General features: G+C 38.2%; 1 protein-coding gene across 2 annotated transcripts; it reads left to right on the forward strand.

Annotated features, from left to right (window-relative positions):
* Positions 1-457: 457 nt before the first annotated feature.
* Positions 458-11,784, forward strand: ythdf1 (YTH N(6)-methyladenosine RNA binding protein 1). 2 transcript variants are annotated; one of them, XM_049485867.1, is made up of 6 exons: positions 458-851; positions 3,752-3,776; positions 5,143-5,244; positions 5,893-7,533; positions 9,765-9,809; positions 9,946-11,784. In XM_049485867.1, exons 2-6 carry the CDS (start codon positions 3,768-3,770, stop codon positions 9,970-9,972), a joined length of 1,824 nt encoding a protein of 607 aa, XP_049341824.1. In that variant the 5' UTR covers positions 458-851; positions 3,752-3,767; the 3' UTR covers positions 9,973-11,784. The 2 variants fall into 2 exon arrangements, with proteins under 2 accessions (XP_049341824.1, XP_049341823.1); XM_049485866.1 differs by having other exon boundaries at positions 5,165-5,244.
* The last annotated feature ends 929 nt before the right edge of the window (positions 11,785-12,713 follow it).

Below are 12,713 nucleotides of genomic sequence, written 5' to 3' on the forward strand. Positions count from 1 at the left end.
TCAGACATTGGGGCTTTTCAGCACTACAGAAGAAATAAGGCAAAAAATCATGTTTTATCATGTTTAGAATTAAAAAGGTAAGTTAATTGGATTTATTTTAACATAGATGTAATGTTAGGGTATTTATATTTGTTATTATTCTCTTATATGTTATATCTCTTAGTATTTTTTAATTTGTAAAGCACTTTGAATGGCCGGTGCTTTATAAAATAAACTTGTCTTGCTTTGCCTAATATTAGAAATGTTGTGTGCATTACAGAAGGAAAACGGCCTTCATATATTTTTCCATAACTGGGACATAAATTCAGGTCTGAAAGGGTTAATAAATCATTGATAATATTTGAATTATTAGTATTATTACTAAGTTAAACGAGCTGCACAGGGTCAAGTCCAGGAAAGCAGACAGACAGGCCGCGTGGCCACCCGGTCCCCGTGACGTCAGTCCGCTGAGCGCAGATCCCGGATGGAGCAGGGGGGAAGTGAACTGGGCTGCACAATAAACTGAAGGCTGCGAGGAGTAGGAAAAACCTCCTAAAGAGCCTCGCCGCGCATCGGAACCGGACTAAACCCGAGACGCTGGACCTTGTAATAAGCGCAGTAGCGCGCGCGGCCCGGATCGTGGTGTATCTCCGTACCGTGATCGGTGTAATCTGGCCGTGGAAGTTGCTGAGGAATCGCGCCGTGAGGAGAAAACAGCAGCAGCAGCGGCGGCAGCCTGAGCCTGCAGGAGAGACCGAGGGAGGAAACACGGTGTTTGGAGATTCGCTGAACAAGCCGACCGTTTTTTAGACTCTTGGCGATTACAGGGGCTTTGTTGATGAATTATGTCTACCACCAGTATTGACCCTCAGGTAGGCCGCACTGCTGCTCCGTCTGCCGGGGGAACGTGTGATTAGACGCGGCCGCTTCCCGGCTCGAAACGCAGCTGAGGCCTCGCTCGGCTTGAGCTGATAGAAACGGGCGCTGCGCGTCCAGCCCGCTGTTGCTAATAGAGCTAACTAGCTAACATTAGCTACTACAGACTGTTAGCTAACTAGCTAGCTACTACAGAAGAAAATCCTGGAAATATAACTAACCTAACAGCTAGATGGCGAAGCTAGCTAACTTTAGCTTTTTTAAATTGACAACAAACAAACATAGCTAGCTCAGAAAGTACACGATATCAAATGGATAGCAATAATAATGGTGTGCACAACACAGTTAGCTTATATTAACAATACTGATAGCTAACTACATGAATATAAGCTAACCAGCTATTTAGCTAGGTAACTTAACGTACATATTTCACATAAAAATACACACAGCTTTTTAATATGATGATAAATATATATATAGTTATATTTTTCAAAGACAACAAAAAGTGGTATTTTATCTGACAGTGTAATCTACATCTATGTAGTTAGCTAAGTTAACTATGTTGTAATTACAAAACTTGGACATTGTAAAACGTATGAAATGTAGCTAACCAACTAAAGGTTATATATTTTATATAGATTTATATTTTATATAATATCAAATACATAGCTATAATGATTGTGTACAAAATACAATTAGCTTATATCAATAATACCGCTAGCAAACTACATGAATATAAACTAACTAGCTAAGTACATAGTTAAACACCTTTAAAATGCACATATAGCTTTTTGTTTAGTTATCTATAGTTACATTTTTCAGAGACAACAAGTAACCTACATGTGTGTAGGTAGCTAACTAGATTATAACTATAAAACTTAGACATTGTGAGAAGTATGAAATGTAGTTAGTTAACCTAACTAACTTAGCTTAGTTAGCTATTATAGCTGTTGATTATGTAGGTTACGTTATGTGTATCTGTCATTTACCAACCAAATAACCAGACAATATTTGTTCCCAAAATAAGCAATACTTCACTACTGTTCATCAGCCTCATCAGTAACAAAGGCACTTGAATCTTGCCAAAATTGTCTAACAAGCTACCAAGCTTTTTTTAAATTGACAACAAATATAGCTAGCTAGAACACAACATATAATGCATAGCTATAATAATGCGTTTCACAATACAATTAGCTTATATTAATAGTACTTCTAACTACATGAAAATAAGCTAGCTGGTTAGATTAATACATAGTTACACATCTTAAAATACATACACATTTTTTTGTTTTAAAGAGGGCTGTGTTACCTAGCTTGTTTGATATAATGATACACATATCTATGCATATACAGCTATACATATATCTATGCATATACAGCTATGCATATATCTTGCATATACAGCTCTGGAAAGAAATAAGAGACCACTTAAAAATGATGAGTTTCTCTGGAATATAATCAAGAGGAAGATGGATTATCACAAGCAATCAAACCAAGCTGAACTGCTTGAATTTTTGCACCAGGAGTGGCATAAAGTTATCCAAAAGCAGTGAGACTGGTGGAGGAGAACATGCCAAGATGCATGAAAACTGTGATTAAAAACCAGAGTTATTTCACTAAATATTTTTTTCTGAGCTCTTAGCGATTTATAAATATGAACTTGTTTTCTCTGCATTATTTGAGGTCTAAGTTCTGCCTCTTTTTTGTTATTTCAGCCATTTCTCATTTCCTACAAATAAATGCTCTTAATGACAATATTGTTATTATGCTCCAAATGACAATATTGTTATTTGGAAGAAATGTTGTCCATAGTTTATAGTATAAAACAACAATGTTCATTTTACTCAAAGATATACCTATAAATAGCAAAATCAGATAAACTGATTCAGAAACTAAAGTGGTCTTTTTTCCCCCTAGAGCTGTGTGTAGTTTGCTAACTAGGTTTTAACTGTAAAACTTGGACATTGTAAGAACTGTGAAATATAATATGTTAATTAAACTAGCTTAGTTAGTTAGCTTAGCTAATTATCCAACCAAATAACCAGACAGTATGTGTTCCCAAAATAAGCAATACTTCACTAGCTACATTTCATTAGCCTGATCAGTAACAAAGAAACTTAAATCTTGCCAAAATCGTTTAGGTTATCTAACTAATATGTTGATAATCACAAAACAAGCAAATGGGTATCTCTAAGTTAGTTTAGCTTAGCTTTATTACAAGCCAGTTAGCTTGCTTATTGCAAGATTATGTGTATTAGTTTACTAGCTAGTTAGCGGCTACATATCACAAAAAGGTAAAATACTTACTTATTAAGCTGTAGTAGATACGTTTGTAATCGTATGCTTGGTGTAAAAGTGTAAAATCAAGTGGATAGATCTTCATTTAGCTATACTCTACCAATTTAGCTTGCTTGCTAACAGCTTTCTTTAGCTGGCTAACGCTAGCTAGCTTATGTAAGCTAGCGTTAGCGAGCTAGCAGACCAGGTTTACCAGTGTAATTAACATTAGGATGCGTAGCTAGTTAGCTAGGTTAGCTAGCATTGTAACTGCTGTTTTTTTGCTATGGGATAAATCTTAATTCTATGTAGTTAGCTTAGCTACGAATATGTGCCATGTTAGCTAGCTAGCCACATTTTGACGAACGTGTGTTTTTTTTTAACGCTGAGCGCTAGCCTCTAGCAAGCTAGCCCAGCTAACTTAACCCTAAAAGAGGAGGGCCGAGCCGCAAATGAAAGCAGAAACAACGCTGCTAACGCTAAATTAGCTAAGCCAAGTGTCTCATATTTGGTTAAATAATGTCTTTAGCTAGTGTTTTTAAAGACTGCTGGGTCAATAAAATGTTTAACTTGTTTCCCTCCGTCTGTTCTATGTGTTCTGCGCCAACGGAACCTGAAGACGTCAAAAGGACAAGATGCTAAAGGTAAGTAAGATAGCACAGCTAATCTCAGCTGCCCCTCGCATTTTCATGCTCATCAAGTCAGAAAATTAAGCTGTCAGTCTAATAAAGGTAAATGGAGATATGAAAGAGGTTATACATGGGGGACAAAATATTATCACAGTCTTTTACCAATTGGTCACATGTATTACAAGTCATTTTAGCCTTGAATTGGTGTGTACTGGGGAAAAACTCAGCTTCATAATCGATGTAATGATTTTTTTTTCTACCAGAAACTCAAATTTTAAATAGCAGATATGATTATATAAATGTTTTACTAAGAATACAGATGGCAAGGCTCATTACCAAAACAACACATCTTTAATGCAATTTATATTAGTTGCATTTTACTCTCTCTCTCTCTCTCTCTCTCTCTCTCTCTCTCTCTCTCTCTCATATCTTTAGAATTAATTTTTTTTAGTAAACACGTTACTGCTAAAAAAAACATAATTATCATATATCTACACTGTAATTCTCAAAAAAAGTCCCCTACATCTCTTAGATGAAATGACTAGTACTAAGGCTAATTATTGCTAATTTATACATTTTTATTAATTGTAATTGCCATTCAAGACTTTTAATTCGATAAAATACATTAGTTTCATAAATGTGTGTGTAATATATATTACACTAGTGAAAACTGAGCTAGGGCTTAAATCACTTGTATCATTTTTATCCGTATCTTAACGGGACTGCATTTAAACGTTTTTCTTTTCCAGTAACTGCAGTGTGGGTGAAAAGTTGGTCAGTCTTAATTTTGCATTGACTAGCAAATGCCATTTTTATATATGAGCCATTATTTATGTAATTTTTAAACTGGGCTGAATGTAATGTATTTTAGTATTCATTGAGAATTGGTTTTACAGGGCACAAATTATACATTTTAGTAGCTATATATATTTGAATGTGACTAACAATCCTTTTTAAAATGACAGTTTTGGCACATTCAATTATTTTATATTTATTTATTGCTCGTTTTACTGTACTTTTGTTCCCAATGCTCACCATTCATAAACTGTTTCTCAGTGTACTTTTACTGTCTGATTTTCAGATGATTAATTTCCAGGTAAATAATGACTTAACCTCTGCAGTTCCTCTTTTCAGTCTATGAGTCAGATCAGCTGTTACTTTTGCTTTGTGTATTGTAATGATTTGATTAAAAAAGAATGTGTGGGAAAAGCAAAGCATAGATTTTTAGTTTTGAATCTCAGGTAAATAGAACATTGTCTCTTTGTGATACCTTATTGTCAGTGTAATCTAATGCATGTATAATACATATGTTTCAATTCTACAGTTGCATGATAGCTAAAACTGAAAATAAAAGTAATTTTAGGTTTTTGTGTTGTCACAGAGCTCTTTTCTCTCTCTTTTAGTGCAAAATGGCTCACTTCACCAAAAGGAAACGGTCCATGACAATGACTTTGAACCTTACCTCACTGGCCAATCTAATCCGGTGAGAAAAAACTTCTTATCTTTTGTTTTCTGTATCAAAATGGGTTGTAATTAAAAAGGCAAATGTTTAACAAAGAAAAATCACTATGGTTTTGTCATGTAAAATAGTATACATTCTGTTCTGTGCCCATTTTGGCCATGATTAGATTAAGAAATGCTTCTTGATAATAGAATCATATCAGTATTGACATGTTTAAAAATATCAGCGTCAGACAGATGTTTAAATTTGACATTATAGCGATTTTGTTTATTTTACACAAGAGAAAACTGTCTTAGACAAGACTGGGCTACTATGCTTGTATATTTGCATTTTATTTGTGTAACCCTCCAAAGCTGAGATTTTTTTCTTGCTTTTTTTCACATTCATTCATTACATTCCTTTGTAGCCCTGGTTTTTATATTTCAAAAATGTAACATTTGTATATAAAACAAGATAAACACCATTGACTCACAATTTTCAAATTAGTCTTTTAAGTTAAACTCCCTGAAAGGATTGTAACCAGAACTAATTACCTTCTTTATTTGTGAATGTTTAGAGAATGTAAACATCTGATCACATCTTTATCTGTTTATCAATTTTTTTCATTGATATTACTCTGCCTTTTTTTTTCTTCAAAAAATTAAAAATCATAACATTTTTGTTTTGCAGAACAACAGCTACCAATCCATGACTGACCCATACCTTTCCAGCTACTATGCGCCATCCATTGGCTTTCCTTACCCCCTTAGCGAGGCTCCCTGGTCGACTGGTGGTGATCCTCCAATCCCCTATCTGACCCCCTATGCCCCCCTCAGCAATGGAGACCATCATTTCATGCATGACACTGTGTTTGGACAGCCAGGAGGTTTGGGCAGTAGCATCTACCCGCACCGCTTTAACTTTTTCCCAGAGAACCCCGCTTTCTCAGCCTGGGGCACCAGTGGTTCTCAGGGTCAGCAAACTCAGAGTTCTGCATATGGGGGCAGCTACAGCTACCCACCCAGCTCTCTTGGCGGTACGCTGGTGCCGGACGGGCAGACAGGCTTTCACAGTGACACCCTGAGCAAGGCACCAGGCATGAACAGTCTGGAACAGGGCATGGTTGGGTTGAAGATTGGTGGTGACGTCACAGGCGGTGGCTCAGGTGTCAAGACCGTGGGCTCGGTGATTGGCGGTGGGGCAGTGGCGGCGGCGGTAGCCACAGGTAACGGTGGAACCCCCATAGGTATGCCACCCCCCAAACCCACATCCTGGGCAGCCATTGCGAGTAAGCCAGCAAAACCTCAGCAACTGAAGGTCAAAACCAAACCTGGGATGCCTATGCCTGGGGGCGCGCTTCCGCCACCACCCATCAAACACAACATGGACATTGGCACCTGGGACAACAAGGGGCCTGTGACCAAAGTTGCCTCACCATTGCCTCCCCAGCACCACCACCAGCAGCAGCAGCCACCTCTCTCCCATGGCCATTTGCCCCCTCACCCTCACGGGCTCCCACCGCCTCCTCAGCCACCCATGCCCTCCGCCCAGTCTCTTGCTCAGCAAATGGCCATGTCAGGCCCGCCTCCTCCTCAGCCTTACCAGAATCATGCCCCGGCTCCACCCCCTCAGACTCGGTGGGTTGCACCACGCAACCGCAACCCGGGCTATGGCGGAGGCGGCAGCGTGGACAGCAGTGGCTCCTCCAGCGGCGGGGGTGTGGGCAATGGAGGTGGAGGTGGACCACCGGGCTCTAATGCAGGTGAGTCGCACCCGGTCCTGGAGAAGCTGCGTGCAGCACACAGCTACAACCCCAAGGACTTCGACTGGAACTTAAAGAACGGTCGTGTGTTCATCATCAAGAGCTACTCTGAGGACGACATCCACCGCTCCATCAAGTACTCCATCTGGTGCAGTACGGAGCATGGCAACAAGCGTCTGGACGCAGCCTTCCGAGCCATCAACGGCAAAGGCCCTGTCTACCTGTTGTTCAGCGTCAACGGCAGCGGGCACTTCTGCGGCGTAGCTGAGATGCGCTCGCCTGTGGACTACGGTACCAGTGCTGGCGTCTGGGCTCAGGACAAGTGGAAGGGCAAGTTTGATGTGGACTGGCTGTTTGTTAAGGACGTGCCCAACAGTCAGCTCAGGCACATCCGGCTGGAGAACAACGACAACAAGCCGGTGACCAACTCGCGTGACACGCAGGAGGTGCCTCTGGAGAAGGCCAAGCAGGTGCTGAAGATCATCGCCACCTACAAACACACCACCTCCATCTTCGACGACTTCTCGCACTACGAGAAACGGCAGGAGGAAGAGGAGGTGGTGAGAAAGGTAATTCTCGTCTCACATTAATTCAGAATAGAAAATAAAATGGCTAATTTCTTGCATATAGCTTCACTGTTGTGTATTCTCACAATTATAACAGCTTTGGAATGAAGAAAAAGGATGACTCCATCTTGTTTCATGTTGATGCACAAAATACTAAGATGAGCAAAGCAAGGAGTGGAACATGACATTGAATGAGCTGGTGTTGCTTTAGGTGAATGAGCGTAACTGGCAGAATGCAGCTGTTGTGGCATTAATATCTTACAGCACATCAATATGTACTGTTACATTCCTAGACAATTATTTCTGTGTTTTTATTCCTTTTTTTGCATATTATATTGGTCAATTTTAATACATGCTTGTGAGCAAAACAAACAATGATCTGCAGTAGGGATGTGTAATAACATCAGAGTCATATCTGAATTGGCTGCAGCTTTTTAATGAATCAGCATCGAACAGATGATGAAATTTGACATGCAATTCAATCTGATATTTTTATGTTTGCGTCAGCAGCATTTAGTGCTTGGCATTATTGACACAATGTGGCCATGTGGTCTGATGTGTAACACAAAAACGGGTATAGACTGCACTGTTATTGAATTCCCATTCTGTTCCATTTATAATGTGGAAATAAGTTTGTTCTAACCAATATTCACCCTTAGTTAAGCACACTGTATAGTTTTCTGTTCAAATCCACCTGATTAAAGTAATCACATTCATCAATTAATTGACAGGTTTATTTAAAGCTGGTAAATCCCTATGATGTGCTGATCTCTTTAAGGTCCCTATGATTAAATATAACCATTGCCTCAAAACTGACACTACAAAAACTGTTTCCACTTGCTTAATGATTGAAAACCATCTGTTATGTAATTAAAAGTGCTTCATATTAAGCCAGGCTTTGAGGGTAAATCTTGCAGTGGTTCTTCGTGGCACCCCTGAAATAATAAACAGTCTTTTCTTTGCTGGTTTCGTATTTCATTTTGTGTAAAACCAAGGTGTTTCAGTTACATCACTGAAGGGTTTTGATGCCTGGAGTAGGGCACAGTGTACCTGGGACCTGTGACATTGCAGCTTGTTTGCGAGAGATGACTGATGGGCTTGCTGTGTCCTTCTGCTTTTGCTTTTGGGTTGGCCATGCTGCAGATATTAAAGTCAGTGCTTTTAAATCATGGTGTACAATGCCAGTGAAATTACTGCTATTTCCAGTTCGCTTTAAGTAAAACCTTCAAGAACAGTTAATCATTGGCACTGTGGAGTGTACATTTATCTTTGTGCCATTTTGCTTTATTTTTTTATTTTGATATAGATGCAACTCCTTTTATAGCTTCTGCTCCTCATAGCTTCTCATAAGGCAAATCTTGTCTAATACAAGATGTTTAGTTTTGGTCCAATCTTGGCAACATGCTTTATTTATAACATAACATGTGAAATCATTAACTTCTGGTTAAAACTCTGTTGAAATGTTCTGCATATTTTTATGTGGTGAGAGATCACAGATCAAAACAAATTATTGTAATGTCATATTTTATTTGTCTAATAACGTGCAGCCTGACGGATGCAAATTTGATTGCTCTAACCACTTCGGGAGGTGGTCTAAGGCTTACTTGAGCCACATTATGATAGTAAAAATGTCTCTGTGAAAGCTCATTCATACTCCCATTGTAATCATGTACTGTCCATATACTTCTGTGCATCTGCGTGTGTGTCGGCATAGATTGTTAAAAAAACAAATAGTCTAGAGGGCTGTCTGATGGTAATAAACATGGAAATAGTGGTGTAAATCAGTTCTGCCATAGGTTTTAATTTCTGTATTGTCATTGTTTCTATGGCAGTAGTTGTTTTGCTTAAACTATTGGCTACACTGCCAACACAAGTACGTTTTTAAAATGTAATGTTGAGCATAAATGAGCTTTGTTTGCAGTTGAAATCTGATACACCTCCCTAACAAAGCAAAACACACCTGTAATAATTTTTGCACAAGTGAGTTTGCATTTTCCATCCAGCACAGCAGTCAGATTTAACTCCAACTGCAAATTATCTTGACTACTAAGTGTTAATGCATGTGGTTGAATTTTTTCAGGACACAGTCCAGATACTGGTCACATGAAATGGCCAGGTGTAAACAGGTGTAAAAGGTTTAAACTAGATTGACAGTTTTATTAACACTTGCTATGTGTGTCAGTGCAATGTGTGAGGAATGCTAATCACTTTTCTCCTCTTGTCTACTTTGACAGAACTATGAACCTGCTCCAATCCAGAATCGATCCCGACTGGATCAGGTAAGAGGCTGACTGGCGTGAGTGTGTGCGCGTGAGTGTGTGCGTGTGCAGAATACTGATGTTTTTTTCAGTGCAGTACAGTATAATGAAGCTTGCATCACCTTGACCATCCTTCATCTTGTCTGCCTTCTTCCAGGAACGCCAAAATCGAAGTAAACAATAGAAGACTGCACCCCCATAGCTTGATCAACGGTTGTTTTAGGACTGACCATTTGAAAAATGAAATTAAAAAGAGGACACAAGGAAAATTAAAAAGAAAAAAAATGAACAGTCGTTTTTGTTTTCTCTATTTAATTCTGGTGACTTGGGCCAGCGCCGAACTCAAGCCTCTGCTCTCCTGGTTCCGGCTCCGTGGAGGATGAAGTTGATTAACGGCACGCGTGGTCTTCTTTGTCTCTTCTTTTCTGTCATTCGGTTGGGTTTTCACACACTTCCCTCCTTCCTTTCATGCCCAACTTTGACCAACAGTTGTCTGCACATTTTTTTTGTTTTGTTTTGGTTTTTTTTATTATTTGTTTAAATGTTTTTCTCCCCTTTTCAATTTGGTTCGGCCCCGCCCCCTTCTACCCTGCTCCCTCTCAACGCTGGCAGTGAGAGTCGTGAAGGTGACTTGAGTGAGTGTTAAAAGCCTGTGATTATATGTTTTGTGAGTGTTTGAGAGGATGTGATGACGTTGTGATAGTTGGCTAGGTGGAAGGGAGAAGAAGATGAAGAAGAAAACGAAGAGCCATCCAGAACCACCAGGGCTGCTCCCCAGCATCAGTAACTGTAGTTGGCCAGTTTGAATTCGTACAATCGAAATGACGTTCTGTGCATCCTTATCGTTGTTGGTGTGGGGATTTCAAAGGGGTTGACTGAGGAAGGTCTGGGGAGTGTATATGTGCAACTGCGTATAAGGGACAATGAAATGTGTCTTGAAAAAGATGAAAATGTTGATGTAAAAAAAAAACTATATTTTTGAATTATGTAACACTTAGCTTATAACTTTTTTTGTTTGTTTTTTGTTTTGTGGCGCGTCACTTTGGTCACAATGCTTTTGATTTTTTTTTTTTTTTTTTTTTTTTTTTTTCTTGTTTTCTGCTTGGAGCCTTAACATTTTAAAGCTATAGCGTCATCAAAACCGTTAATAATTGCTGTACTATACCTCAACAGCATAATCAGGGAAAAGACGTCCCGTGCACCCTCTACCCAAGGGAAGTCAACATCATCACTGGCTGGACTGAAAAAAACAAAAAAAAAAAAACAAAAAAAACAATTACAGTTTGAGTTATGGTTCTGAGCCAAGTGCTATGATTCTGTTCTACTCTGCTTATTGTTTTGAGAAGCAGCATTGTAACTTTGTACTGTTCCACTGATGCCCAGCAGAGGTCGCTGTTTCTTTGTTTAAGCCAATTTGAGAGAAATGTAGCATTCACTGCTTTTTTGAAATCGGTTTAGGTGCATCACTTCCCGTATATTTTTGTTTTTGGATTTTTTTTTTTTCGTTTTCTTTCTTAACAGAATTTAAAAGTTTATTGATCTTTTCTTCCCCTCGTCCTCAGTATAATGCTAAGCTTTAACGTAGGAGCATATAATAACAGAGAACGCCTCAAATGTGTAACCTGAAAAATTAATGTTACTGATTTACTGTTAAAAGTAAGAAAAAAAAACAAGACAAAAAAGAGTATATGGTTTCTGTGCGTGATTTTTTTTTTTCCTTTTTTTATTTTTAGGACCTGCTTGCTGTTTTGTGTGTGCGCGTGCGTGCGTGTGTGTATGTGTGTTTGTGAGTGAAAGAGAGGGTGTGTATCTTGTGAGGGATTCAGATTTATATAATCATATAACAAATTATTCATGAGAATATATTAAATACTAAAAAAAATTACAAGGCAAACGTTTAAGTCACCCCTGAAATGAATATGCATTGTATGGAAGGTCACTATCACGTTCTTAGATTTGATCATGGTCATTATTAAAATAATACTATATGTTGTAACTGGTGTTCAAGGGCCTTGATTTGAAGTTGTCTTTTATAGGACATTTAATTGTCCTTTTTTTTTATTTTTCTGAACTCGCATTAACTTTGAGGTCCAATCTCTAGAAATGTGGATATATAAAGAGCAATGTAAAACCATCTCCACACATCCACCTCTGGGTAAAAATCACTTTGATTAGAAGTTGCCCATTCAGGATTGGTTTAACATGCACACTTGTGTCCTGGTTTGCAAGTATCTTAAATATATCTTAAAACTGGTCTGGTAGGATTGTTAGGTGCAGTTTTGATCTGCATTTATCAATATTTCATAAATAAACAACACTATACTCAAATACAGAATTTTACATATCACTTTATTAAATTGAACCTATTGTTAATTGTGTGGATTGTACTGCATGCCTGGTGCAATTACACTTTCTCACCACAGAGGGCTATAAATCTTCAATTCTCTAAAATTTGGATTTATTTAGATATAATCCTGATACTCAAGGCACATTAAAGTGATCAATTGTTAATTGTTAATAGGTTCCTAATATCATGTTAACAGAATGACTGTGGAATATATGTGCCATTGGGGTTAATTGTTGTTCTAATAGAGTTTAGATGCACTCGTTACATCTGTGCATATATTTATTTGCTGTTGAGGTTCTCTTCTGAGATTTATAGGCCGTTAAAGCTATACAAATACAGCGCTTAAAAAGCAAAGTAACACAATTTATACTCTTATTTGTTAAAGTTGATTGGCCAAGACATGTTTGTAGCACAAATTTATAATTCTTTATTCAAATGGCTGGATTTGGGGTATGGGAAAATTTCTATATGTATAAATCATTTTTTTATTTTTTATTATTATCTCTTACTTTTAAAATTGAAGTATGCTGATTTGTATTCATAAATTTACTCCTCTCTCTCAACCCTTAAAATGCTAA

The sequence above is a fragment of the Astyanax mexicanus genome, chromosome 12 (assembly GCF_023375975.1).
Source record: "Astyanax mexicanus isolate ESR-SI-001 chromosome 12, AstMex3_surface, whole genome shotgun sequence".
Classification (NCBI taxonomy): domain Eukaryota; kingdom Metazoa; phylum Chordata; class Actinopteri; order Characiformes; family Acestrorhamphidae; genus Astyanax; species Astyanax mexicanus.

Bases quoted from the DNA above. Each gene is read 5' to 3' on its own strand.
- ythdf1 (XM_049485866.1), top strand. From the start codon at position 825: ATGTCTACCACCAGTATTGACCCTCAG. The intron at 852-3,751 runs GTAGGCCGCACT...CGGAACCTGAAG, and splicing joins CCACCAGTATTGACCCTCAG to ACGTCAAAAGGACAAGATGC. The intron at 9,810-9,945 runs GTAAGAGGCTGA...GCCTTCTTCCAG, and splicing joins ATCGATCCCGACTGGATCAG to GAACGCCAAAATCGAAGTAA.